Genomic DNA, 27,666 nt, shown 5'->3' with positions numbered 1-27,666 from the left:
CCCCCCTCCCCCCCCGCACCCCTCCATCACCTTTCCCATCATGCATCTGTTGGTGTCTCATCAAGCTTTTTGTCTGGCTCATGTTTGATGACAGAGGCAGTCTGTGTGGGCCGGCCCGACCCGACCCGGATGTCTCCTTCCTCCATCCACGTAGGATTTGTTCTTTTTTTTTTTTTTTCCCGTTTTCATCCCACCTGCTCAGATGACAAACAGGAAGTTTGCTTTTCTCTGCCTCCCGTGACTCTCAGTTGACTTTTTCCCCATGCGCTCCTTCCGACTTCATGTGAAGGTACAAACGCAGATTGATCACGTCTCCTGCGGCTCACTCGCATAATGGGCAGGTCACAGAGGTGGCGCCGTGTGTTTGGAGGTAATTGGACGGCGGCATAAATTAGCAGAGACCTTGAATTTGACGGGGGGGGGGGGGTAAAAAAGTGCCGAAAGATGATGAGAATGCAAACTGTGCAAATGAGGGGTGAAAAGTATTGGGACACAGCTTGTGTCAGTGTTTGGTCAAACTCAAATGAACTTTTACTTCCTGCAGGCAGGCGCCCCAAACTCTTTACGTTTGCTTTCTAATACTTTTGTTCAAAAAGCATACTTTCTTCACTTGCTGTAAATATGTACTTTGCAGTTTTCACTTCCTGAAGGTCTCCCAATACTTTTGACCAAATTCCACAATGTCTTTGGTTCACTTTTCACTTCCGAAATACATTTTTGGGTATGGATTTGAGATCACACATTTTGGCCTCCTGTAAGTGTGCCAATACTTTTGACTAAACATTTTCCTCCTTGAAGTGTTTCGACACTTTTGGACCAAATGTCCCCCCGTCCCCCCCCCATCCCCTTTTCCCCATGCAGCCCCTCCCCTTCCGCGCTACTGGTGGAGAGTTTTATGGCTGCGGGGACAAGAGTGGACATGGGCGGGCACAGGGTCAGCACATAGTTCATCCGCACTACACTTTCTGCAGGGCGGGGGCGGGGGCCACAGGCTTCGATATTTAACAACATGCTTGAGTGGAAGCGAGATGGCGTGACCACTCAGTCGTGTCACGTAACGCGCTTGTGCCAATGATGTGCGTAGCGGTGATTGTTTTGCTTTTTAATAACTATATTTAAAAAAAAATTTAAATAATGTTTGTCATTTATTCTGTCTCTCAATGTTTTGTCAACATTCTATCCAATTCTTTTTTTATTTCATGTTAAAAACTGGTTTAAGTTGAATTGAAATGTATTCCTTAATTTGGTCTTCAGTTTCTTTTTCTTTGCATTCGTCATTTTAATTTGTATTATTCATTTGTTTTTTATTCATGTTTTCACAATTTTCTTTTTTATCATCCTCTTTTTTTATCCATCCATCCATTTTTTGAACCGCTCATCTTTGTTTTACGTCATCTTTCCTGTAGTCTTCATTTTCCTTTCATGCAAGTATGCTTTTCACTTTTGAGACTTTTGTTTTTCGTTTGTTTTATGATTCTTTTCATTTTTGTAACCGTTTTTTATCCCTTTGATGCATTTCTCCTTTTTATTTGTATCCTTACTTATCCTGTGATGATCTTTTGCTTTGTGTGTGTTTGTTTAGCATCCTCAGCACTACCGATTTTTTTTTCTTCTATTTTGTGCCAGAGGACGGAAGGCGCAACTCTCCCGCTTTGCTGTGTTCTGTGTAGAATCAAACAGTGTACACTCTAAACCCCCCCCCCCCCCCAAATCCAAATTGTGTTTGTCAGTGCTCGTTTGATGCTTAAAGCGTCGCTAATGGTGGAACGCCAGTGAGAATGCAGGATTTTAGAGGACGTGCTTCAAACCTGCGGGCCTGTCGAGCTGGATGTGTGTGTGTGTGTGTCTTTTTTTTTTTTTTTTTTTTTTCCCCCCAGCTCAGCGATTAGCGGGGCCTGAATGTGACACTTGATGTGCTCCAGCTCCCACTCGCGCTCGACCGTCGTCCCGCCCTGCCCTTGAAAAACTCTCCTGACGTACCCGCGTTCTTCTCTCTCATTTGCAACACAACCTGTGGATGCAAATCCTTTTTGGGGGGGGGGGGGGGATTGTGGGCTGCACTACAATGATTTTTTTGTGTGTGTGAAGTTCCCTCAGCGGTGTTCGACTGTACTATTTGAAAATGTTAAAAAAGAAAAAAAAAAATCCAGTCTCTCCAAACGCGGAGGAGATGGTTGCCAGGTGGCGATCACAGCCATGGATTCCCCCTCTAATGTCCATGTGCTCGTCCCCGTGGGGGTCCCCCTCTCCCTCTCCCCCCACGATCCAGTTGCCATGGCAATCAAAACCTGCCCTCCTAATTAGAGGACGAGTTCACCCTTTGGCCAAAATGTAAATGCATAAACAAACTGCTGCCAAATCACCATACGTCAAAATTTCTGTTTTAGTCTCATGAATTTCTTCACCAGCCGGTGGAGTCAATTCAAAGATTTGTTTTCCAAAAACTTCCAAAAAAAAAACGACGTCTTTAAAGAGAATTCCTGGAAACATGCGCCAAGACTGAGAAGCACGCCCGCTGGCGCGTTGCCTTCACTGACCTCGTCGGGATTTGTAGAGAGGAGAGCCGGGATAGGACGGCGCAGGCGGAGGTGCGGGCCAAACGGGATCAGCGTCCGTTTGGCGGCGCTCCAGCTCGCCGCTGTTGACGCGTCGCCGCCTACTGCCCACCGGCGTGCCGTGTGAAAAGCTCTGCACACAACAGGGACATTTTAGCCAATCAGAAGCATGACGAAAGCCGCTTCCCGGAAAAGGACGCGATAAGCGACGAGTGGACTGATGGTGACATGTACTACTTACGCTACAATAGAAAGTCACGGTTAATGAGACTGAAAAACTACATTTGAAAAAAAAGGACTTAAGTTGCCAATGGTCACAACGCGCTAACAGCCAATCAGAGGCCGGAAGTAGGTCACTTCCTGGAAAAGGCACAACACGGTGAAGTGGACTCACTTCTCAGTATCACACTTAGCATAATACTTATAATGTATACGTATGGCAAGTATAAAGTCAAAATAAAATCATTCAAATTGAACAAAGTGGGGAAAAAAGACAAGCAGCTAACAGCCAATCAGAAGTCACTTCCTGGAAAAGACACAAAAACAAATAGTCAACTGGACTTACTCTTCAATGTCACACATGAATAGAGTAACAAAATGTTCAAAAAAAAAAAAAAAAAGTAGCAGCCAATCAGAAGCTTGATGGAAGTCACTTCCTGGAAAAGGACCAATGAGAGCGAGTGATGCAAAGAAAAAGCCAATCAGCACTTGTTGTTGTCGTTGACGAGCTTTTTCCCCATTTTTGCCTTCCCAGGGAACTTCAAGGGCATGTGCAAACAGATCGATCACTTCCCCGAGGACACGGATTACGAAGCCGACCCGTCCGAGTACTTCCTGCGTGAGTACGCACACACATGCGCGGCCGCTTGGCCAACGCTTGCCTTTTCCCAGGAAGGCGGCGCTCGCTGGCACTCGACCGGCGCCGGGTGCCAGGATGCCGCTTGGCCGCCGCCTGCCAAGAGCGTGTCGCACTCCAGTCAGTCAACACCGTGTCCATCGATTGGCGCGCTGCGCGCAAACAACACAACGGCCCCTTTCACGCAGAGCAACCTCTTGCCAGCTTTTGCCGTGTCTGTGTTCTGCGCGAAACGGCACGGAACCCCGCTTTCGAGTCGACCTGAACATTTTCTGGCTTCGGAGGTGAGACGGCGACTTTGTGGAAGGGGACAGCGGAAAGCCAAGGTCGGGGGTGTCAAGTTGAAACCCCATTTCTCTTAGCCTGTTCTGTTGAAAGCAATTGTTACTGGCAAGTGTGAAAGGCACCCGGTGATAGATACCAACTAGCTCACGTTTCCTGCCTGTTTTGCTGCCCTACAACTAATTTGTTGCGTTACGTAGTGTTCTGTGTTAAATGTTACAGTACAGGCATGGCAATATGTTTTGCTGGGTTCCGTGTGAAAGGTACAGACGGATAAATACCAGCCGGCTCACTTCTAAAGAACCACTTTTTCATCACTCCTGCTGACGTCATCTAGTTTATCGGAATGTGAAACTGTGTGAAATTGTACGTCCGAGGGTTTGCTGTGTTTTGTGTGAAAGGCACAGGCAGCTGTGTTGATTTTCCCGAAACCCCTGAGTGAAAGGGGGCTACAGACGCTCGTGTCCTCATGCTAAGCATCACAGCAGTGCGTGACAGTTAGCATTAACGTAGCATCATCATCATCATCATCATGCGGAAGCCGCTTTTTGATTGGCTGCTCGCACTTGAGCATCCGGACGCTGTTTGTTTGTTTGTTTGTGGCGGTGTGTTTGAGCAACACGGGAGGGCGTCACCGTGGTTACTGCCCCCGTGTTTGTCGCCCTGGTAACGGGTGCTTGGGTGTTTGTTGCCATGGTAACGGGCCTGTTTTGAAAGGTGTAGGTTTGGTAGCCTGCCCGATGCTGCGCTTGGTCCTCCGCTTCCGTCTTGGCGTGCGCTGGCGTCGAAACATGAGATTTAGATATCGAGAAGTCCTCGAGCACATTTTTCCAGCGGGGGCGCGCAAAATTTGGGGGTCCGGGAGACGTTTTTCCACACACTTGCCCCTCATAATCCTGATGTCAATCGAACATAAGTATGTACCAATTTTTAAACATGTCAACATAAACATGCATGGTTCAAAGGAGGGAGCTTAACCGAATTCGGTTGAATTCAATTCATTATTTACATTGGGGCGGGGTGGGGGGGGGGGGAACCCCAGCCGTGCGTGCGAGTCCGCTAGCCGAAGCGCCGCCAATTAGACGCTTTGACTTTGCGCTCTGAGCGTCGGCCGCCCATCTGGACGTGCCAGAGTAGGCCAATCGCGGCGCTAATGATGCTAAGAACAGCGGCGGCGGCGGCGATGACAGTGGACCTTAACCCCTCCGACCGCACTGCGATTGGACGAGCGCTCCCAGTGGTTGGCCAATTAGGACACTGGCGTCCATAAATATTTCAGCCTCTTTCTTTTATGTGGGTCAGGACGCCGCCGAGTGTCATCGCGCAAGACGCGGACGCACACACACACACATCATTGATTCACTTTATTAGAAGGGACATATTATTAGGGGGAAAAGATTATTTTGTCTTCCTCTACATCATACATTAAACATACAGTATATCATCATGAATATTAAGAATGATGTCTTACCTGATATGATGTCATGCAGTCATAATCGTCATGCCACACTTACACATAATGTCTTACTATATGTCAAAAAATGAAGTCAAACGATACATTATGAATTAAATTTGTGTCATGAAAATAAAGCCATATCGTACATACGCCATGAAATGTCTTACAATAAATCATGTCACATAAAAATAATGTCATTACAAATGGTTATACAATACATTTTTACTTCAAAAAAAATGTTGCCTTGACATTACACTTTAAGATTTTACACCATGCCATGCAATTGTTAGACTTACACATCATATTGAAAATTGTTGTACTATGCATGAAGCCGTATTAAAAATGTAGTTACGCCATACATCATGCCACATTAATGATGTCACATTAAAAGGTCATGACATCATGTCACAAAAATGACATGATTGCGTCATGTCATGATGAAAATAAAATATGATGATGATTTCCGTACACAATGACCAGCGAGGTGGCGTCCTTCTCTTCCTCCTCTTCGTCCTCCTCTTTTTCTCTCTTCCTCCTCTGCCGTTACGCAACGCGCAGCATGTCACTCCAGGTGAAGGCCCGCCCGGAAGTGACATCACACATGCCCAAAAACGGAGGGGGGCACACCGCTGATGTCATCGCATTGCGTGGAGACGAGTCAAAACAACATGCACCAACCAAACACTGATCTGCCCCCAGACACACGCGCACACACAACTCCATAATATCGTTCCTCTGTCTCAGTATGAAAAATGACATCCAAATATACATCACGTCATTAAAATGATGTCAGAAAGTCGTTTTAAAAATGATGCCTACTTCCTTTACATCCTGTCACGTTAGACTGAAAAAAAAAACAAAAAAAAAAACTGCCTCAATCTCAAAGAGCCAATCGGATGCGGTGTCCAGTACGTGGATGCACTTTTGCTCAAATTGGTGACTTGGGCACTTGGACCCGATTTCAAAATGGAGGAAGAAAGGGACGAGTTCGTTTTTCGCATGACATTATTGGCTTCATAACGCCACGCCAAAAAATGATGCACCGTATTTACTATTAGTTTACATCATGTGCCATGCATGTGTCGGTAAACATCATTTCAAAAAAGAAGTCACGCACACAAAGAGCCCAGGCATCTTTGGCGCGCGTGTGCGTGTGCGTGTGCGTGCGCGCGCACGTGCGGCCCTTTGCACATCCAGCCGGGCTTATGTAAGGCAGCTGAGGCGCACTGAAGCGCCAGTGGGTTTCTCGATCATGGCGTGTGTGAGCTCCCATCATGCACCGCTCCGCCCGGCCAGGAGGAAGACGAGGAAGAGGAAGACGAGGAGGAGGCAGCCAGAAACGCCCCGTTATGCAAGAAGGCCCTTCACAAAAGAGAGGACGCCCACAATAGGAAAAGAGAGGACGCCGGCTCGTGGGAAATGCTGCAGTCTTTTTTATTTCCATTGTTGCTTATTTTTGTGGGTTTTTTTTGTTTTGTTTTTAAAGAATCGATACTTGCGCATGTTAAGCACATAAAAATACACCAAAGTCCACATTTTCAAATTAGGGTTTCAAACTAGGGTTAGGGTTTCCAATGAAGTTTCAATCTAGGGTTAGGGTTTCCAATTAGGGTTTCAAACTAGGGTTAGGGTTTCAACCTAGGGCTAGGGTTTTGAAGTAGGGTTTCAAACTAGGGTTAGGGTTTCCAAAGAAGTTTCAATCTAGGGTTAGGGTTTCCAATTAGGGTTTCAAACTAGGGTTAGGGTTTCAACCTAGGGCTAGGGTTTTGAAGTAGGGTTTCAAACTAGGGTTAGGGTTTCAAATTAGGGTTTCAAACTAGGGTTAGGGTTTCCAAAGAAGTTTCAATCTAGGGTTAGGGTTTCCAATTAGGGTTTCAAACTAGGGTTAGGGTTTCAACCTAGGGCTAGGGTTTTGAAGTAGGGTTTCAAACTAGGGTTAGGGTTTCCAATTAGGGTTTCAAACTAGGGTTAGGGTTTCAACCTAGGGCTAGGGTTTTGAAGTAGGGTTTCAAACTAGGGTTAGGGTTTCCAAAGAAAATTCAATCTAGGGTTAGGGTTTCCAATTAGGGTTTCAAACTAGGGTTAGGGTTTCAACCTAGGGCTAGGGTTTTGAAGTAGGGTTTCAAACTAGGGTTAGGGTTTCAAATTAGGGTTTCAAACTAGGGTTAGGGTTTCCAAAGAAGTTTCAATCTAGGGTTAGGGTTTCCAATTAGGGTTTCAAACTAGGGTTAGGGTTTCAACCTAGGGCTAGGGTTTTGAAGTAGGGTTTCAAACTAGGGTTAGGGTTTCAAATTAGGGTTTCAAACTAGGGTTAGGGTTTCAACCTAGGGCTAGGGTTTTGAAGTAGGGTTTCAAACTAGGGTTAGGGTTTCCAAAGAAGTTTCAATCTAGGGTTAGGGTTTCCAATTAGGGTTTCAAACTAGGGTTAGGGTTTCAACCTAGGGCTAGGGTTTTGAAGTAGGGTTTCAAACTAGGGTTAGGGTTTCAAATTAGGGTTTCAAACTAGGGTTAGGGTTTCCAAAGAAGTTTCAATCTAGGGTTAGGGTTTCCAATTAGGGTTTCAAACTAGGGTTAGGGTTTCAACCTAGGGCTAGGGTTTTGAAGTAGGGTTTCAAACTAGGGTTAGGGTTTCCAATTAGGGTTTCAAACTAGGGTTAGGGTTTCAACCTAGGGCTAGGGTTTTGAAGTAGGGTTTCAAACTAGGGTTAGGGTTTCCAAAGAAAATTCAATCTAGGGTTAGGGTTTCCAATTAGGGTTTCAAACTAGGGTTAGGGTTTCAACCTAGGGCTAGGGTTTTGAAGTAGGGTTTCAAACTAGGGTTAGGGTTTCAAATTAGGGTTTCAAACTAGGGTTAGGGTTTCCAAAGAAGTTTCAATCTAGGGTTAGGGTTTCCAATTAGGGTTTCAAACTAGGGTTAGGGTTTCAACCTAGGGCTAGGGTTTTGAAGTAGGGTTTCAAACTAGGGTTAGGGTTTCAAATTAGGGTTTCAAACTAGGGTTAGGGTTTCAACCTAGGGCTAGGGTTTTGAAGTAGGGTTTCAAACTAGGGTTAGGGTTTCCAAAGAAGTTTCAATCTAGGGTTAGGGTTTCCAATTAGGGTTTCAAACTAGGGTTAGGGTTTCAACCTAGGGCTAGGGTTTTGAAGTAGGGTTTCAAACTAGGGTTAGGGTTTCAAATTAGGGTTTCAAACTAGGGTTAGGGTTTCCAAAGAAGTTTCAATCTAGGGTTAGGGTTTCCAATTAGGGTTTCAAACTAGGGTTAGGGTTTCAACCTAGGGCTAGGGTTTTGAAGTAGGGTTTCAAACTAGGGTTAGGGTTTCCAATTAGGGTTTCAAACTAGGGTTAGGGTTTCAACCTAGGGCTAGGGTTTTGAAGTAGGGTTTCAAACTAGGGTTAGGGTTTCCAAAGAAAATTCAATCTAGGGTTAGGGTTTCCAATTAGGGTTTCAAACTAGGGTTAGGGTTTCAACCTAGGGCTAGGGTTTTGAAGTAGGGTTTCAAACTAGGGTTAGGGTTTCAAATTAGGGTTTCAAACTAGGGTTAGGGTTTCCAAAGAAGTTTTAATCTAGGGTTAGGGTTTCCAATTAGGGTTTCAAACTAGGGTTAGGGTTTCAACCTAGGGCTAGGGTTTTGAAGTAGGGTTTCAAACTAGGGTTAGGGTTTCAAATTAGGGTTTCAAACTAGGGTTAGGGTTTCAACCTAGGGCTAGGGTTTTGAAGTAGGGTTTCAAACTAGGGTTAGGGTTTCCAAAGAAGTTTCAATCTAGGGTTAGGGTTTCCAATTAGGGTTTCAAACTAGGGTTAGGGTTTCAACCTAGGGCTAGGGTTTTGAAGTAGGGTTTCAAACTAGGGTTAGGGTTTCCAAAGAAAATTCAATCTAGGGTTAGGGTTTCCAATTAGGGTTTCAAACTAGGGTTAGGGTTTCAACCTAGGGCTAGGGTTTTGAAGTAGGGTTTCAAACTAGGGTTAGGGTTTCAAATTAGGGTTTCAAACTAGGGTTAGGGTTTCCAAAGAAGTTTCAATCTAGGGTTAGGGTTTCCAATTAGGGTTTCAAACTAGGGTTAGGGTTTCAACCTAGGGCTAGGGTTTTGAAGTAGGGTTTCAAACTAGGGTTAGGGTTTCAAATTAGGGTTTCAAACTAGGGTTAGGGTTTCAACCTAGGGCTAGGGTTTTGAAGTAGGGTTTCAAACTAGGGTTAGGGTTTCCAAAGAAGTTTCAATCTAGGGTTAGGGTTTCCAATTAGGGTTTCAAACTAGGGTTAGGGTTTCAACCTAGGGCTAGGGTTTTGAAGTAGGGTTTCAAACTAGGGTTAGGGTTTCCAAAGAAGTTTCAATCTAGGGTTAGGGTTTCCAATTAGGGTTTCAAACTAGGGTTAGGGTTTCAACCTAGGGCTAGGGTTTTGAAGTAGGGTTTCAAACTAGGGTTAGGGTTTCAAATTAGGGTTTCAAACTAGGGTTAGGGTTTCCAAAGAAGTTTCAATCTAGGGTTAGGGTTTCCAATTAGGGTTTCAAACTAGGGTTAGGGTTTCAACCTAGGGCTAGGGTTTTGAAGTAGGGTTTCAAACTAGGGTTAGGGTTTCCAATTAGGGTTTCAAACTAGGGTTAGGGTTTAAACCTAGGGCTAGGGTTTTGAAGTAGGGTTTCAAACTAGGGTTAGGGTTTCCAAAGAAAATTCAATCTAGGGTTAGGGTTTCCAATTAGGGTTTCAAACTAGGGTTAGGGTTTCAACCTAGGGCTAGGGTTTTGAAGTAGGGTTTCAAACTAGGGTTAGGGTTTCAAATTAGGGTTTCAAACTAGGGTTAGGGTTTCCAAAGAAGTTTCAATCTAGGGTTAGGGTTTCCAATTAGGGTTTCAAACTAGGGTTAGGGTTTCAACCTAGGGCTAGGGTTTTGAAGTAGGGTTTCAAACTAGGGTTAGGGTTTCAAATTAGGGTTTCAAACTAGGGTTAGGGTTTCAACCTAGGGCTAGGGTTTTGAAGTAGGGTTTCAAACTAGGGTTAGGGTTTCCAAAGAAGTTTCAATCTAGGGTTAGGGTTTCCAATTAGGGTTTCAAACTAGGGTTAGGGTTTCAACCTAGGGCTAGGGTTTTGAAGTAGGGTTTCAAACTAGGGTTAGGGTTTCAAATTAGGGTTTCAAACTAGGGTTAGGGTTTCCAAAGAAGTTTCAATCTAGGGTTAGGGTTTCCAATTAGGGTTTCAAACTAGGGTTAGGGTTTCAACCTAGGGCTAGGGTTTTGAAGAAGGGTTTCAAACTAGGGTTAGGGTTTCCAATTAGGGTTTCAAACTAGGGTTAGGGTTTCAACCTAGGGCTAGGGTTTTGAAGTAGGGTTTCAAACTAGGGTTAGGGTTTCCAAAGAAAATTCAATCTAGGGTTAGGGTTTCCAATTAGGGTTTCAAACTAGGGTTAGGGTTTCAACCTAGGGCTAGGGTTTTGAAGTAGGGTTTCAAACTAGGGTTAGGGTTTCAAATTAGGGTTTCAAACTAGAGTTAGGGTTTCCAAAGAAGTTTCAATCTAGGGTTAGGGTTTCCAATTAGGGTTTCAAACTAGGGTTAGGGTTTCAACCTAGGGCTAGGGTTTTGAAGTAGGGTTTCAAACTAGGGTTAGGGTTTCAAATTAGGGTTTCAAACTAGGGTTAGGGTTTCAACCTAGGGCTAGGGTTTTGAAGTAGGGTTTCAAACTAGGGTTAGGGTTTCCAAAGAAGTTTCAATCTAGGGTTAGGGTTTCCAATTAGGGTTTCAAACTAGGGTTAGGGTTTCAACCTAGGGCTAGGGTTTTGAAGTAGGGTTTCAAACTAGGGTTAGGGTTTCAAATTAGGGTTTCAAACTAGGGTTAGGGTTTCCAAAGAAGTTTCAATCTAGGGTTAGGGTTTCCAATTAGGGTTTCAAACTAGGGTTAGGGTTTCAACCTAGGGCTAGGGTTTTGAAGTAGGGTTTCAAACTAGGGTTAGGGTTTCCAATTAGGGTTTCAAACTAGGGTTAGGGTTTCAACCTAGGGCTAGGGTTTTGAAGTAGGGTTTCAAACTAGGGTTAGGGTTTCCAAAGAAAATTCAATCTAGGGTTAGGGTTTCCAATTAGGGTTTCAAACTAGGGTTAGGGTTTCAACCTAGGGCTAGGGTTTTGAAGTAGGGTTTCAAACTAGGGTTAGGGTTTCAAATTAGGGTTTCAAACTAGGGTTAGGGTTTCCAAAGAAGTTTCAATCTAGGGTTAGGATTTCCAATTAGGGTTTCAAACTAGGGTTAGGGTTTCAACCTAGGGCTAGGGTTTTGAAGTAGGGTTTCAAACTAGGGTTAGGGTTTCAAATTAGGGTTTCAAACTAGGGTTAGGGTTTCAACCTAGGGCTAGGGTTTTGAAGTAGGGTTTCAAACTAGGGTTAGGGTTTCCAAAGAAGTTTCAATCTAGGGTTAGGGTTTCCAATTAGGGTTTCAAACTAGGGTTAGGGTTTCAACCTAGGGCTAGGGTTTTGAAGTAGGGTTTCAAACTAGGGTTAGGGTTTCAAATTAGGGTTTCAAACTAGGGTTAGGGTTTCCAAAGAAGTTTCAATCTAGGGTTAGGGTTTCAAATTAGGGTTTCAAACTAGGGTTAGGGTTTCAACCTAGGGCTAGGGTTTTGAAGTAGGGTTTCAAACTAGGGTTTTGAATTAGGGTTTCAAACTAGGGTTTTGAATTAGAGTTTCAAACTAGGGTTAGGGTTTCAACCTAGGGCTAGGGTTTTGAAGTAGGGTTTCAAACTAGGGTTAGGGTTTCAAATTAGGGTTTCAAACTAGGGTTAGGGTGTCAACCTAGGGCTAGGGTTTTGAAGTAAGGTTTCAAACTAGAGTTTTGAATTAGGGTTTCAAACCAGGGTTAGGGTTTCAAATTAGGGTTTCAAACTAGGGTTAGGGTTTCAACCTAGGGCTAGGGTTTTGAAGTAGGGTTTCAAACTAGTGTTAGGGTTTCAACATAGGGCTAGGGTTTTGAAGTAGGGTTTCAAACTAGGGTTAGGGTTTCACCCTAGGGCTAGGGTTTTGAAGTAGGATTTCAAACTAGGGTTTTGAATTAGGGTTTTAAACAGGGTTTTCAGGGTTTCAAATTAGGGTTTCAAACTAGGGTTAGGGTTTCAACCTAGGGCTAGGGTTTTGAAGCAGGGTTTCAAACTAGGGTTAGGGTTTCCAATGAAGTTTCAATCTAGGGTTAGGGTTTCCAATTAGGGTTTCAAACTAGGGTTAGGGTTTCAACCTAGGGCTAGGGTTCTGAAGTAGGGTTTCAAACTAGGGTTAGGGTTTCCAATGAAGTTTCAATCTAGGGTTAGGGTTTCCAATTAGGGTTTCAAACTAGGGTTAGGGTTTCAACCTAGGGCTAGGGTTTTGAAGTAGGGTTTCAAACTAGGGTTAGGGTTTCAAATTAGGGTTTCAAACTAGGGTTAGGGTTTCAACCTAGGGCTAGGGTTTAGAAGTAGGGTTTCAAACTAGGGTTAGGGTTTCAAATTAGGGTTTCAAACTAGGGTTAGGGTTTCAACCTAGGGCTAGGGTTTTGAAGTAGGGTTTCAAACTAGGGTTTTGAATTAGGGTTTCAAACTAGAGTTTTGAATTAGGGTTTCAAACTAGGGTTAGGGTTTCAACCTACGGCTAGGGTTTTGAAGTAGGGTTTCAAACTAGGGTTAGGGTTTCAAATTAGGGTTTCAAACTAGGGTTAGGGTTCCAACCTAGGGCTAGGGTTTTGAAGTAGGGTTTCAAACTAGGGTTTTGAATTAGGGTATCAAACCAGGGTTAGGGTTTCAAATTAGGGTTTCAAACTAGGGTTAGGGTTTCAACCTAGGGCTAGGGTTTTGAAGTAGGGTTTCAAACTAGGGTTAGGGTTTCAAATTAGGGTTTCAAACTAGGGTTAGGGTTTCAACCTAGAGCTAGGGTTTTGAATTAGGGTTTCAAACTAGGGTTAGGGTTTCAAATTAGGGTTTCAAACTAGGGTTAGGGTTTCAACCTAGGGCTAGGGTTTTGAAGTAGGGTTTCAAACTAGGGTTAGGGTTTCAAATTAGGGTTTCAAACTAGGGTTAGGGTTTCAACCTAGGGCTAGGGTTTTGAAGCAGGGTTTCAAACTAGGGTTAGGGTTTCCAATGAAGTTTCAATCTAGGGTTAGGGTTTCCAATTAGGGTTTCAAACTAGGGTTAGGGTTTCAACCTAGGGCTAGGGTTTTTTAAGTAGGGTTTCAAACTTGGGTTAGGGTTTCCAATGAAGTTTCAATCTAGGGTTAGGGTTTCCAATTAGGGTTTCAAACTAGGGTTAGGGTTTCAACCTAGGGCTAGGGTTTTGAAGTAGGGTTTCAAACTAGGGTTAGGGTTTCAAATTAGGGTTTCAAACTAGGGTTAGGGTTTCCAAAGAAGTTTCAATCTAGGGTTAGGGTTTCCAATTAGGGTTTCAAACTAGGGTTAGGGTTTCAAATTAGGGTTTCAAACTAGGGTTAGGGTTTCAACCTAGGGCTAGGGTTTTGAAGTAGGGTTTCAAACTAGGGTTAGGGTTTCAAATTAGGGTTTCAAACTAGGGTTAGGGTTCCAACCTAGGGCTAGGGTTTTGAAGTAGGGTTTCAAACTAGGGTTTTGAATTAGGGTATCAAACCAGGGTTAGGGTTTCAAATTAGGGTTTCAAACTAGGGTTAGGGTTTCAACCTAGGGCTAGGGTTTTGAAGTAGGGTTTCAAACTAGGGTTAGGGTTTCAAATTAGGGTTTCAAACTAGGGTTAGGGTTTCAACCTAGAGCTAGGGTTTTGAATTAGGGTTTCAAACTAGGGTTAGGGTTTCAAATTAGGGTTTCAAACTAGGGTTAGGGTTTCAACCTAGGGCTAGGGTTTTGAAGTAGGGTTTCAAACTAGGGTTAGGGTTTCAAATTAGGGTTTCAAACTAGGGTTAGGGTTCCAACCTAGGGCTAGGGTTTTGAAGTAGGGTTTCAAACTAGGGTTTTGAATTAGGGTATCAAACCAGGGTTAGGGTTTCAAATTAGGGTTTCAAACTAGGGTTAGGGTTTCAACCTAGGGCTAGGGTTTTGAAGTAGGGTTTCAAACTAGGGTTAGGGTTTCAAATTAGGGTTTCAAACTAGGGTTAGGGTTTCAACCTAGAGCTAGGGTTTTGAATTAGGTTTTCAAACTAGGGTTAGGGTTTCAAATTAGGGTTTCAAACTAGGGTTAGGGTTTCAACCTAGGGCTAGGGTTTTGAAGTAGGGTTTCAAATTAGGGTTTTGAATGAGGGTTTCAAACTAGGGTTAGGGTTTCAAATTAGGGTTTCAAACTAGGGTTAGGGTTTCAACCTAGGGCTAGGGTTTTGAAGTAGGGTTTCAAATTAGGGTTTTGAATGAGGGTTTCAAACTAGGGTTTTGAATTAGGGTTTCAAACTAGGGTTAGGGTTTTGAATGAGGGTTTCAAACTAGGGTTAGGGTTTCAAATTAGGGTTTCAAACTAGGGTTAGGGTTTCAACCTAGGGCTAGGGTTTTGAATGAGGGTTTCAAACTAGGGTTTTGAATTAGGGTTTCAAACTAGGGTTAGGGTTTCCAATGAAGTTTCAATCTAGGCTTAGGGTTTCAAATTAGGGTTTCAAACTAGGGTTAGGGTTTCAACCTAGGGCTAGGGTTTTGAAGTAGGGTTTCAAACTAGGGTTTTGAAGTAGGGTTTCAAACTAGGGTTTTGAAGTAGGGTTTCAAACTAGGGTTAGGGTTTCAACCTAGGGTTAGGGTTTTGAAGTAGGATTTCAAACTAGGGTTTTGAATTAGGGTTTCAAACTAGAGTTAGGGTTTCAAATTAGGGTTTCAAACTAGGGTTAGGGTTTCAACCTAGGGCTAGGGTTTTGAAGTAGGGTTTCAAACTAGGGTTAGGGTTTCAACCTAGGGCTAGGGTTGTGAAGTAGGGTTTCAAACTAGGGTTAGGGTTTCAAATTAGGGTTTCAAACTAGGGTTAGGGTTTCAACCTAGGGCTAGGGTTTTGAAGTAGGGTTTCAAACTAGGGTTTTGAATGAGGGTTTCAAACTAGGGTTTTGAATTAGGGTTTCAAACTAGGGTTAGGGTTTCAAATTAGGGTTTCAAACTAGGGTTAGGGTTTCAAACTAGGGTTAGGGTTTTGAAGTAGGGTTTCAAACTAGGGTTTTGAATTAGGGTTTCAAACTAGGGTTAGGGTTTCAAATTAGGGTTTCAGACTAGAGTTAGGGTTTCAACCTAGGGCTAGGGTTTTGAAGTAGGGTTTCAAACTAGGGTTAGGGTTTCAACCTAGGGCTAGGGTTTTGAAGTAGGGTTTCAAACTAGGGTTAGGGTTTCAACCTAGGGCTAGGGTTTTGAAGTAGGGTTTCAAACTAGGGTTAGGGTTTCAACCTAGGGCTAGGGTTTTGAAGTAGGGTTTCAAACTAAGGTTAGGGTTTCAACCTAGGGCTAGGGTTTTGAAGTAGGGTTTCAAACTAGGGTTAGGGTTTCAAACTAGGGTTTTGAATTAGGGTTTCAAATTAGGGTTTTGAATTAGGGTTTCAAACTAGGGTTAGGGTTTACAATGAAGTGTCAATCTAGGGTTAGGGTTTCAAATTAGGGTTTCAAACTAGGGTTAGGGTTTCAACCTAGGGCTAGGGTTTTGAAGTAGGGTTTCAAATTAGGGTTTTGAATTAGGGTTTCAAACTAGGGTTTTGAATTAGGGTTTCAAACTAGGGTTAGGGTTTCAAATTAGGGTTTCAAACTAGGGTTAGGGTTTCAACCTAGGGCTAGGGTTTTGAAGTAGGGTTTCAAACTAGGGTTAGGGTTTCAAATTAGGGTTTCAAACTAGGGTTAGGGTTCCAACCTAGGGCTAGGGTTTTGAAGTAGGGTTTCAAACTAGGGTTTTGAATTAGGGTTTCAAACTAGGGAGAGGGTTTCAAATTAGGGTTTCAAACTAGGGTTAGGGTTTCAACCTAGGGCTAGGGTTTTGAAGTAGGGTTTCAAACTAGGGTTAGGGTTTCAAATTAGGGTTTCAAACTAGGGTTAGGGTTCCAACCTAGGGCTAGAGTTTTGAAGTAGGGTTTCAAACTAGGGTTTTGAATTAGAGTTTCAAACCAGGGTTAGGGTTTCAAATTAGGGTTTCAAAATAGGGTTAGGGTTTCAACCTAGGGCTAGGGTTTTGAAGTAGGGTTTCAAACTAGGGTTTTGAATTAGGGTTTCAAACTATGGTTAGGGTTTCAAATTAGGGTTTCAAACTAGAGTTAGGGTTTCAACCTAGGGCTAGGGTTTTGAAGTAGGGTTTCAAACTAGAGTTAGGGTTTCAACCTAGGGCTAGGGTTTTGAAGTAGGGTTTCAAACTGGGGTTTTGAATTAGGGTTTCAAACTAGGGTTAGGGTTTCAAATTAGGGATTCAAACTAGGGTTAGGGTTTCAACCTTTGCCTCGGCGTGATTGGTAGGCGCCTTTTTGTTTCTTCCCGCGGCTGAGACAACGAGCCCACCGCAAAAAAACAAAGACGGCGTCCTGTCCCCGTTCGCCTCCTCGGATGAGGTGCGTCCACTCGCCGTCGACTCGCTGACCCACATTTCGGAAGTCGACGGCACGGGAGATTCCGACTGAGTCACAGGCGACTGACTAACGCGTGCTGTAGTAAGCGAGGGCTCGCCGCTACATTGCACCCGCCCCCCCCCAACCAGGCGTGCGTGCGGGGCAGCGCCGTATCCTGCCGACCGCGTATCGATCCGCACGGTTGATGACAGCCATGGCGAGCCGCGGGCTCATTTTGTGACACACTGGCGCGCCGCACCACCTGTGTGACTGCTTGATGCTGAAGAACGGACATGGGATTTCTGACCTTTGAATCGGTTTGCAAAAAAGTGCATTTTTCAACTTTTCCTGTTACGTCTGACATGATAGGCCCCTCCCCTCCCACATGTGTAAATATTGGCGTTGTTGTTGTTGTTTGTGTCTCCTACTCGTGTGGCTGTCGCAGAGTTTTTTTTTTTCCAATCCCGTACTGTGCCCCTCCCTTATAGGAGCAACGCTTCGGACTGTTTCCCCCCCCCCCCCCCTCCCCTTTCCTTTGGTTTTTCTTTTTCATCTCAAGAAAACAGGGCACCATTTTTGGCGACCGTCTCCTTCTGTTGATGCGTCCTAACTGTTCAGAGTGAATTTGTTGCTCTAGACTCATGCGTGAGTAATGACAATAAATATCGATTCCATTTCATATGTCGAATTTTAGGGGAATAAAAAAACGTATTCCATTTTGGAAAAAGGCTGTAAAATGCTTTCTAAAGCCGCATGAAATTTACACCAATTTGCTGATGTTTCTTGGCATTTTTAGCACGCAAGTTGCTACTCAAATGAATCCATTGATTCGCAAATGTGCTCCTCAAAGAAAAAAAAAACAAATTTTTTCAAGCCTTGTGTTCATAACCTACAGTATATTCTCTCGTATAATGTCATACTGCTGATAATTAACATGGCTAGAGTTGAGTCAAGTGTGTCTCTATGATCGCCTTCCTGGTGGCTACGTCCCTTCTTAAGCTAGCAGCTGGCACGTTTTTTCTTTGGCTTGCAAGCAGATCAACTTTCCCTCCAACTCGCCACAATAAAACTCATTTTAATCCCACAAAAAAATTTTTTTTTTAAAAAGTCAAAGCTTGCAAGCTGTCGCACCTACTTTACGTCGGGAGATAAAAACGTTTGCGGAAAAAAAAGGAAATGTGTGACTTCCTGCTTAACCTCGGATGGGAGGACACGCGTGTTTTACGAGCCGCGTAAATCGCTAAATTCCTCGTTAATGCGACAGCGAGTCCCTCACTCGGTCAATCAGGACCAGAAAAAAAAAAAAAAAAAAAGCTTGGCTAGTTTTAATTTGCTGCCTGGTGTCTGCGGGCCATCCGTTGCCTAGGAGACAGGGGCGGCGTTAGCATATCATAGACCTCGCGCACGCACACACACACACACACACACGCAGCCCTAGCAGTCCCTGCGTGTCGGGCCCAGACCCGTCAATTTTATCAGGCCAGTTGAGGCCAGTGTCCAGTCTGCTTTGGGGCCCCAGGGTGGTGGCAATGCCCCCCCATCTGCCAGCCCACCCCAACCCCCCACCCCCCAGCCCAACACATCAATACTGGCGGATAGTCTCTGATGAACTCATGCAAGCAGCAACCAGAGGCTGCCGCCAATGAGAAACGGCAAAAAGCAGACGGCAATTCTGATGATGTGCAAGTGCACGCTAACAAGTCCCAAGATTGCGTAATAATCACGCGTGAATGTAAATGTTGACTTTTTACAACAAGATCCTCTTTTCTAATGTGACATGTTTTTGTTATGACGACGGTATGATTTTGTTTAATGAGACATGAGACATGACACTCTTGGGTAAAAAGAAACTCACATTGGGCGGGATTGGTAACCCAGCGTTGGGTTCAACGGGGACCGAGCCAATGCTGGGCCATTTAGACACAGCGCGGTTTGGCTTGAGGATTTGAGCCAGCATGTTGAGTCAAGATTTTGATCCACCAAGGGGTAAAAACTACCCACACTGAAGAGTTCGAGCGAGCAAGAATTGGGCTAATAGGTTCGTAGTGCTGAAAACTAATATTAGTTTGAAACCCTTATTCAAAATTCAAAACCCTAACCCTAGTTTGAAACCCTAATTCAAAATTCAAAACCCTAACCCTAGTTTGAAACCCTAATTCAAAACCCTAGTTTGAAATCCTACTTCACAACCCTAGTTTGAAGTCTCAATTGAAAACCCCAACCCTCGTTTGAAACCCTAATTCAAAACCCTAACTCAAGTTTGAAATCATATTTCAAAACCCTAGCCCTAGGTTGAAACCCTAACCCTAGTTTGAAACCCTAATTTGAAACGCTAACCCTAGATTGAACTTTATTGGAAACCCTAGCCCTAATTTGAAACCCTAATTCAAAACCCTAGTGTGAAACCCTAATTCAAAACCCTAGCCCTAGGTTGAAACCCTAACCCTAGTTTGAAACCCTAATTTGAAACCCTAACCCTAGTTTGAAACCCTACTTCAAAACCCTAGTCCTAGGTTGAAACCCTAACCCTAGTTTGAAACCCTAATTTGAAACCCTAACCCTAATTCGAAACCCTAGTTTGAAACCCTACTTCAAAACCCTAGCCCTAGGTTGAAACCCTAACCCTAGTTTGAAACCCTAATTTGAAACCCTAACCCTAGTTTGAAACCCTAATTCAAAACCCTACTTTGAAACCCTACTTCAAAACCCTAGCCCTACGTTGAAACCCTAACCCTAGGTTGAACCCTAATTTGAAACCCTAACCCTAGATTGAAACTTCATTGGAAACCCTAGCCCTAGTTTGAAACCCTAATTCAAAACCCTAGTTTGAAACCCTACTTCAAAACCCTAGCCCTAAGTTGAAACCCTAACCCTAGTTTGAAACCCTAATTTGAAACCCTAACCCTAGTTTGAAACCCTACTTCAAAACACTAGTCCTAGGTTGAAACCCTAACCCTAGTTTGAAACCCTAATTTGAAACCCTAACCCTAATTCGAAACCCTAGTTTGAAACCCTACTTCAAAACCCTAGCCCTAGGTTGAAACCCTAACCCTAGTTTGAAACCCTAATTCAAAACCCTAGTTTGAAACTCTACTTCAAAACCCTAGCCCTAGGTTGAAACCCTAACCCTAGTTTGAAACCCTAATTTGAAACCCTAACCCTAGATTGAAACTTCATTGGAAACCCTAGCCCTAGTTTGAAACCCTAATTCAAAACCCTAGTTTGAAACCCTACTTCAAAACCCTAGCCCTAGGTTGAAACCCTAACCCTAGTTTGAAACCCTAATTTGAAACCCTAACCCTAGATTGAAACCCTAGTTTGAAACCCTACTTCAAAACCCTTGTCCTAGGTTGAAACCCTAACCCTAGTTTGAAACCCTAATTTGAAACCCTAACCCTAATTCGAAACCCTAGTTTGAAACCCTACTTCAAAACCCTAGCCCTAGGTTGAAACCCTAACCCTAGTTTGAAACCCTAATTTGAAACCCTAACCCTAATATGAAACCCTAATTCAAAACCCTAGTTTGAAACCCTACTTCAAAACCCTAGCCCTAGGTTGAAAACCTAACCCTAGTTTGAAACCCTAATTCAAAACCCTAGTTTGAAACCCTAATTCAAAACCCTAGTTTGAAACCCTACTTCAAAACCCCAGCCCTAGGTTGAAACCCTAACCCTAGTTTGAAACCCTAATTTGAAACCCTAACCCTAGTTTGAAACCCTAATTCAAAACCCTAGCCCTTGGTTGAAACCCTAACCCTAGTTTGAAACTCTAATTTGAAACCCTAACCCTAGTTTGAAACCCTAATTCAAAATCCCAGTTTGAAACCCTACTTCAAAACCCTAGCCCTAGGTTGAAACCCTAACCGTGGTTTGAAACCCTAATTTGAAACCCTAACCCTAGATTGACACTTAATTGGAAACCCTAACCCTAATTTGAAACCCCAATTCAAAACCCTAGTTTGAAACCCTACTTCAAAACCCTAGCCCTAGGTTGAAACCCTAACCCTAGTTTAAAACCCTAATTTGAAACCCTAACCCTAGATTGACACTTCATTGGAAACCCTAACCCTAGTTTGAAACCCTAATTCAAAACCCTAGTTTGAAACTCTACTTCAAAACCCTAGCCCTAGGTTGAAACCCTAACCCAAGTTTGAAACCCTAATTTGAAACCCTAAACCTAGTTTGAAACCCTAATTTGAAACCCTAACCCTAGTTTGAAACCCTAACTAGTTTGAAACCTTAATTCAAAACCCTAGTTTGAAACCCTAATTCAAAACCCTAGTTTGAAACTCTACTTCAAAATCCTGGCCCTAGGTTGAAACCCTAACCCTAGTTTGAAACCCTAATTTGAAACCCTAACCCTAGTTTGAAACCCTACTTCAAAACCCTAGCCCTAGGTTGAAACCCTAACCCTAGTTTGAAACCCTAACCCTAGTTTGAAACCCTAATTCAAAACCCTAGTTTGAAACCCTACTTCAAAACCCTAGCCCTAGGTTGAAACCCTAACCCTAGTTTGAAACCCTAATTCAAAACCCTAGTTTGAAACCCTAATTCAAAACCCTAGTTTGAAACCCTACTTCAAAACCCCAGCCCTAGGTTGAAACCCTAACCCTAGTTTGAAACCCTAATTTGAAACCCTAACCCTAGTTTGAAACCCTAATTCAAAACCCTAGCCCTTGGTTGAAACCCTAACCCTAGTTTGAAACTCTAATTTGAAACCCTAACCCTAGTTTGAAACCCTAATTCAAAATCCCTGTTTGAAACCCTACTTCAAAACCCTAGCCCTAGGTTGAAACCCTAACCGTGGTTTGAAACCCTAATTTGAAACCCTAACCCTAGATTGACACTTAATTGGAAACCCTAACCCTAATTTGAAACCCCAATTCAAAACCCTAGTTTGAAACCCTACTTCAAAACCCTAGCCCTAGGTTGAAACCCTAACCCTAGTTTAAAACCCTAATTTGAAACCCTAACCCTAGATTGACACTTCATTGGAAACCCTAACCCTAGTTTGAAACCCTAATTCAAAACCCTAGTTTGAAACTCTACTTCAAAACCCTAGCCCTAGGTTGAAACCCTAACCCAAGTTTGAAACCCTAATTTGAAACCCTAAACCTAGTTTGAAACCCTAATTTGAAACCCTAACCCTAGTTTGAAACCCTAACTAGTTTGAAACCTTAATTCAAAACCCTAGTTTGAAACCCTAATTCAAAACCCTAGTTTGAAACTCTACTTCAAAATCCTGGCCCTAGGTTGAAACCCTAACCCTAGTTTGAAACCCTAATTTGAAACCCTAACCCTAGTTTGAAACCCTACTTCAAAACCCTAGCCCTAGGTTGAAACCCTAACCCTAGTTTGAAACCCTAATTTGAAACCCTAACCCTAGTTTGAAACCCTACTTCAAAACCCTAGCCCTAGGTTGAAACCCTAACCCTAGTTTGAAACCCTAACCCTAGTTTGAAACCCTAATTCAAAACCCTAGTTTGAAACCCTACTTCAAAACCCTAGCCCTAGGTTGAAACCCTAACCCTAGTTTGAAACCCTGAAAACCCTGTTTGAATTCAAGCTTTTTGACGGACATGTTGCAATAGCTTCAAATATTCCACCAGTTGTTTATTCATTTTTACAGAAGTGTTTTTTTTTTTCTCCACAGTGCAAAGGTGGCACAGCATTTTCTCAAGTGCTACTCGTCAAATCCTGAACTGTTGTAGTTTGTGTTCTCCAAGTTGGACATTAAAATCTTCTTGGACGGCCTGACACGGGCCACTTGACACCCGTGCGACTAAACCCAAACCCCTTCACTTAACTTATAACTGAACCCAAATCAAGTCACAGGTCGGTAGCAGGAAAATGACAGTAAAATAAATTTTAAAAAAACCCACAAAAAATCCCCACAACTTTGCTGTCTGTTTTCCTGTATTTTTTTTAGCCCTTCTATTTATGTTCTGTTTTCTGTTCTTATCCAAAAAGTGCAGCCTCACCCTTTGACCTTTGACCCAAATGCTAACCCATTTAAGTGATTTCATTACAGGAACTCATTCAGTAATTATTCCAAACCGTGTGTTCAATTTGGTTTGAGAAAAAAAAAAAAAAAATCACGTACATATAAAACATTAATTTGCACTTTAATGAGGTTGTACCGTGGCAGCCTGTTTCTTGGCTCTGGGACGCAATCAAAAGTCGGGCTGGCGAGCGGCCCTCGCTTTACTGGCGTTCGTGTCCAAATGAAGGCAAAATGGCAAAATAATCACATCCAGGAGTTAATTTGGCCATGTCGGTCAGTTATCGGCCTCCTTGACTACTAATAATCGTCATCTGTATCGGCCCTGATAAAAACATATCGGTCTATCTCCACTTTGGCGTCACCTTGAGCTTCTGTCACTCGTCACGAGCAGTCAACCAATCTAGTCAATCAATCAATACGTCGGGCAGACAGCCGCGATATGCAGTGATTATCGCTTCACAGACAGTGTCGATAGTCGATGCTGTGGCACAGCTAATTGAATATGCAGTAGCCTAGCAGAGGCTAGCAAGAGAACTCGTTGTAATCCAGAACAGGTGGTCGAGATTGTGTCAGGATGGAAATAAATTGCTTCATTAAACAAACGCTAAGGGAATACAGACATCAATAGGAAATTCTTAGCACAACTGATGCTAGCTAGCTAGCCTCAATCGCCGCACACCACACCAGTTCATGCGCTACTTAGTAAATGGCCAACCACGTGTATGTCCACTTTAACTTCATTTTAGAAGAGGGGCGGGTCACCTTCACCGCTGGAGGGGGCCCACAATTTTTCATATTCGAGCCTGTCGTATCAGCGCTAATTTAGCGCAGGGAGACTTTTGACCCCACGGCTGCCGCGCTTTACTGGCGTTAGCGATTAGCCGCTGCGCTAATGATGATGTCGGACGACGATGACGTTTGAAGGTCTTCGGAGGCGGCGCGCCGGGCGCCCGGTACGTGCCAGAGCCCCGCGGCGTGCGTCCGCCATTGACGCTGCTATTTAGCCAGGAGTGCCATTACATAATGTCCGCACGCACGCACATCCTCGTGCTGATGGAGTGTTTCACAGGCCTGACGGGGTGTCGATTGGGGTGCGCACATACGGGGAGCAGATGCTGAAATGGATTCTAATGTGCTTTTTTTTGCGCCTTTTTCTCTCTCCACTGAATTTATTTTACACTGATAGTTTCAGGAACTATTGATACCATGAGACATGCATATCCATGCGACGGCAACTACATTGAATGTACAGTGGTGCCTTGAGATAATATGAGCCAAATTAAGAGTTTTTTGTTTTTTTTGAGGATCAAGCCGTCAATCCAGCCAACTTTTCACTTTGACTTGCAATCAAAAATTTGAGATATGAGTGCAATATGCTGGCCATGATCTTAACTCACTCGACAGCAAGCAGCAGTTTGGTAGATTGTGGATAAATGTTCCAAAAAATGTTTTCAAGATGTTTATTGCCACTTACTACAAAACTAAACATAAAACAAAGAAAATGAAACGTGGTATTTAAATCAACCACAAAGCTTTGCCTTCGGAAAGTCTGCTTAGCTTAATGCTAACAGGTATTTCAAAATGCCGGGCAAGGCAGGCTAATGATTGCATCGGTGTCACACAAGTGTGCATCTGCAAGTGTAGCCAGGCAATGGAACAAGTAACGGGCATATATTCTTTATCCTCCGCGGAAAAGAAATACAACTGCAGTTGACAGAATTGCTGTCTTATACTGCCCCCCGGTGGCCAAGTAGCGCACACCAGAAGGATTTGCAATAGCCCAACTGTTTGTTTGTTTACATTCTATTTAATTATATTTTCTTTTACATGAAATATTTCATTTCTGTTTCATTAGAAAAACAGATCACAACATTAGTGAATGTAGGCGCGACTTACCGACGGGTTCCCCGTTGCAGGAGGTCAAGTTGTCTGTGTCGCGTGTTTGCTTGCAGGCGCGGTGCGAGCGTCCAGCATCTTCCCCATCCTCAGCGTCATCCTGCTCTTCATGGGAGGTCTGTGCATCGCCGCCAGTGAGTTCTACAAGTCCAGACACAACATCATCCTCAGCGCGGGGATCTTCTTTGTGTCGGCAGGTCAGTTGGCAAACTCAAAATTCAACCGCAAAAGACTCTCAGACATCAAGTGACACTCGAAAGGTCGCCCTCAATATGTATTATAGCTTCTTTGCTAACATTAAGAGCTACGACTAGCACTCCTGACACGCGGCTGAGTAAGGAAAAAGGAAAAAATAAATTAATAAAATTTTGGTTTATTTTTTTGGGCAAGTTTCTACTGTATTCTTGCCCGAAAAAAACCCCCAACAACCCTTGGAGCCACATGCTGCTTCACCAAGTCTCTGGTGACTTCTTTTCTGTCGCTTTTGTAGGCTTGAGCAACATCATCGGAATCATCGTGTACATATCAGCCAACGCGGGCGACCCGTCCAAGAGCGACTCCAAGAAGAACTCGTACTCATACGGCTGGTCCTTCTACTTCGGGGCCTTGTCCTTCATCATGGCCGAGATGGTGGGCGTCCTGGCCGTGCACATGTTCATCGACCGCCACCGGCAGCTTCGGATCGGGAGCCACGCCGCCGACTACCTCCAGGGCTCGGCGGTGTCGCGCGTCCCGAGCTACCGCTACCGCTACCGGCGCCGCTCGCGCTCCTCGTCGCGCTCCACGGACCCGGCGCACTCGCGCGACGCCTCCCCCCTGGGCCTCAAGGCCTTCGGAACACTGCCCTCCACCGAGATCTCCATGTACACGCTGCCCCGTGACAGCCTCAAGTCTGGAGCGGGGGCACCGTCCGCCAACGCCGCCTACAACTCGGAGCGGGACCACAACTTCCTGCAGGTGCACAATTGCATCCAGAAGGACGCCAAAGACTCGGCGCACGGGAACGCGGCCGCCAATCGGCGCACCACCCCCGTATGAGGGGGCTCCGCCCCATCCCCGCCGTGTTTATAGGACACGTTTTGTTTTCTGCATGACTCTTCTTGAAGCTTCTAGAAGCTCGGAAGAGGTCAGAGCCACCCAGACAAACGCCTCCTTTATTTTTGGACTCAATGTTTTGCATTCAAACTGTGAATTGTTACAGCCCGGCCTGTAACTTCTAGTAAAGCTACTATTAATATAAATATATATATTACTTTTATAAAAGATTCATAATATGAATAATCGAGAGATACTGACTACTTTACTGAAGCAAAAAAGACAACTACGAGTTAAGAAAGTGCTGTTGGCAACTCTTTTAGAAGCCTAGAATAATAAACTATGATTTTTTTTTTTTTTAATAGAACAAACAAAAAAAACCGAAAATGTAAACGCGTACCAGAATCGAAAATTAAGTGCATGATATTAAAACCGCAGCAAAGTTAAGTTTAAATCATCTGAAAAGGGGGAAAAAAACAATTCATGATTTCATGTGTATTTTTTATTTATTTTTTGCTTTCGTGAGCCAAACCAAAAAAAAAAAAAATGCTTTTTTAAACAGTTTGATGACTACATAAATATATATATATATATACAGTTACATTATTTCATGTCCTTTGGAAAACTCACACAGCCTTAGCCATGTTTTGTTTGTCTTTTTGATTTGTAAAGTTCAACTGGAAACTCTTTGAAAAGGTGCCAAAAGCAAATGCTCTTTCAACGTGGATGCATCAAGTCCTGATGAATAAATACCAATCCCAGGGCGAAGCAGTTAACCGCGTGTCTCTCACGAGAAATGCTGAGTCGCTTTGTTTCGATGCTAACATACTGCACATTTCCTCTCGGGGGCGCTATGCTAGAGGTCCCTTGTGAATGTGCTGAAATGGATAAGAATTGAATGTAATTTTTTTTTTTTTTTAGTCTTCACATGCAGGGGAGGGGATAGGGCGACACTGCCTCCCCTGCTCGCATGTGTGTGGGTGGGGGGGACCCTTTTGTCATACTTTTGTTTCAGTGCTAACATGCTACATGCTACAACCTCATTCGCATAGAAGGCATAACATCGTAATACTGAAAGAATGCAGTCAGTAGGGTGGGAAATAAATCATACCTGATTCATGAATGGACAGTTAGTTTCCCTCTCGGCCTGTCCTGGTTGTCCAAGACAACATGTAGTAGTACACACATCTTTACAAACAGGACACTAGGACGGCAGGTTTGCAGTGTGTAGTCCACACATTTACGATGATACAAATAGCAGCGGCCGCCGCCATCAGCTCGGAGGAGAGGAGAAAACAAGAAACACCTTTTAGTTTCCACCTGGTCGCCCTAAAAGCTTCATTTCGCTCTCACGAAGCACTCGGCCAAGTGAATGGGCCTGCAACACAAACAGCGGGAGGTCGACAAGTGGGGTACCTTAATTGGGCAATTGCAAGGGGCGGGGTCACTCGGGAGGGGGTGAGGTGAGTCATGGCGGCGGTTGTTTTGAGTGATTAAGGGGGTACCCTCTGAGGGGTTGAGGTCCTTCATGGGAGGGGATATGGTGGTGTCACATGAAGGAATGAAGGTCAGAGTCCCTTCTAAGTCCCTTTTCTTTAATGGGGGGGGTTGACCTAGGATAGGATGCCTAACCCTAATCCTGGTCATTGGTGCGGGGCACCCCCTCCTGGCTGTGACAACGAAGTACATCAAGATAGCAAAGCATCTGTTTATATAAGCTGACATGAAATTGACTCATGACCTTTGAGTGACTTTAATAGACGTGTTGTGGAAAACGGGCAGCGTTCGGCACACATGGGAGCTTGGGGGGTGGGTAGGTGGGTTCGCCGCGTCATCGCCCCCACACAGGACAACGTTCACATAAAATGCAAACGGGTGGCTGTTATGCCATGTTTGTGTTTGTGCATGCCATCATTGTGCAGGCTCAGACATTTCTGCGCGTGTGTTTGTGCAAGCAGGCTGTTGTTGATGCTGCTGACCACACAGTTGCTGACTGTGCTCGCCTCTCACCCCGGGTTCTTCTGTCGTTGGGTCAACTGGAGTTGAAAGAAAGTCAGTCGCGCGCGTATATACACGCACACAAACAACGCGTGACATAACGTGACTTAATACAATTATAAATATTTCAGCAAGG

The 27,666-nt window shown here is 44.0% G+C and overlaps 1 protein-coding gene and 1 long non-coding RNA gene across 3 annotated transcripts in view; one reads left to right on the top strand and one right to left on the bottom strand.

The window, feature by feature from the left end:
• cacng2a (calcium channel, voltage-dependent, gamma subunit 2a) overlaps positions 1–26,659 on the top strand; it is a 35,947-nt gene extending 9,288 nt beyond the window's left edge. The window contains exons 2-4 of the mRNA XM_086056259.1: positions 3,310–3,393; positions 24,554–24,694; positions 24,988–26,659. Coding sequence (XP_085912385.1) covers positions 3,310–3,393; positions 24,554–24,694; positions 24,988–25,535 — 773 coding nt within the window. The 3' untranslated portion in view covers positions 25,536–26,659. The remainder of the gene's footprint in view (positions 1–3,309; positions 3,394–24,553; positions 24,695–24,987) is intronic.
• LOC147134071 (uncharacterized) lies at positions 247–26,911 on the bottom strand. 2 transcript variants are annotated; one of them, XR_015090182.1, is made up of 4 exons: positions 26,644–26,911; positions 24,498–24,638; positions 2,538–2,688; positions 247–402 (listed from the first exon to the last, which is right to left on the bottom strand). It is a non-coding gene; the product is annotated as an uncharacterized LOC147134071 (long non-coding RNA). The 2 variants fall into 2 exon arrangements; XR_015090181.1 differs by lacking the exons at positions 247–402; positions 2,538–2,688 and adding an exon at positions 5,463–6,511.
• Between the last annotated feature and the right edge of the window lie 755 nt (positions 26,912–27,666).

The sequence above is a fragment of the Filicampus tigris genome, chromosome 16 (genome assembly GCF_054856515.1).
Source record: "Filicampus tigris isolate MCC_2025a chromosome 16, RoL_Ftig_1.0, whole genome shotgun sequence".
Classification (NCBI taxonomy): Eukaryota; Metazoa; Chordata; class Actinopteri; order Syngnathiformes; family Syngnathidae; genus Filicampus; species Filicampus tigris.
Note: the sequence above shows the minus strand (reverse complement) of the source record. Positions and strands in the feature narration are given on the sequence as shown.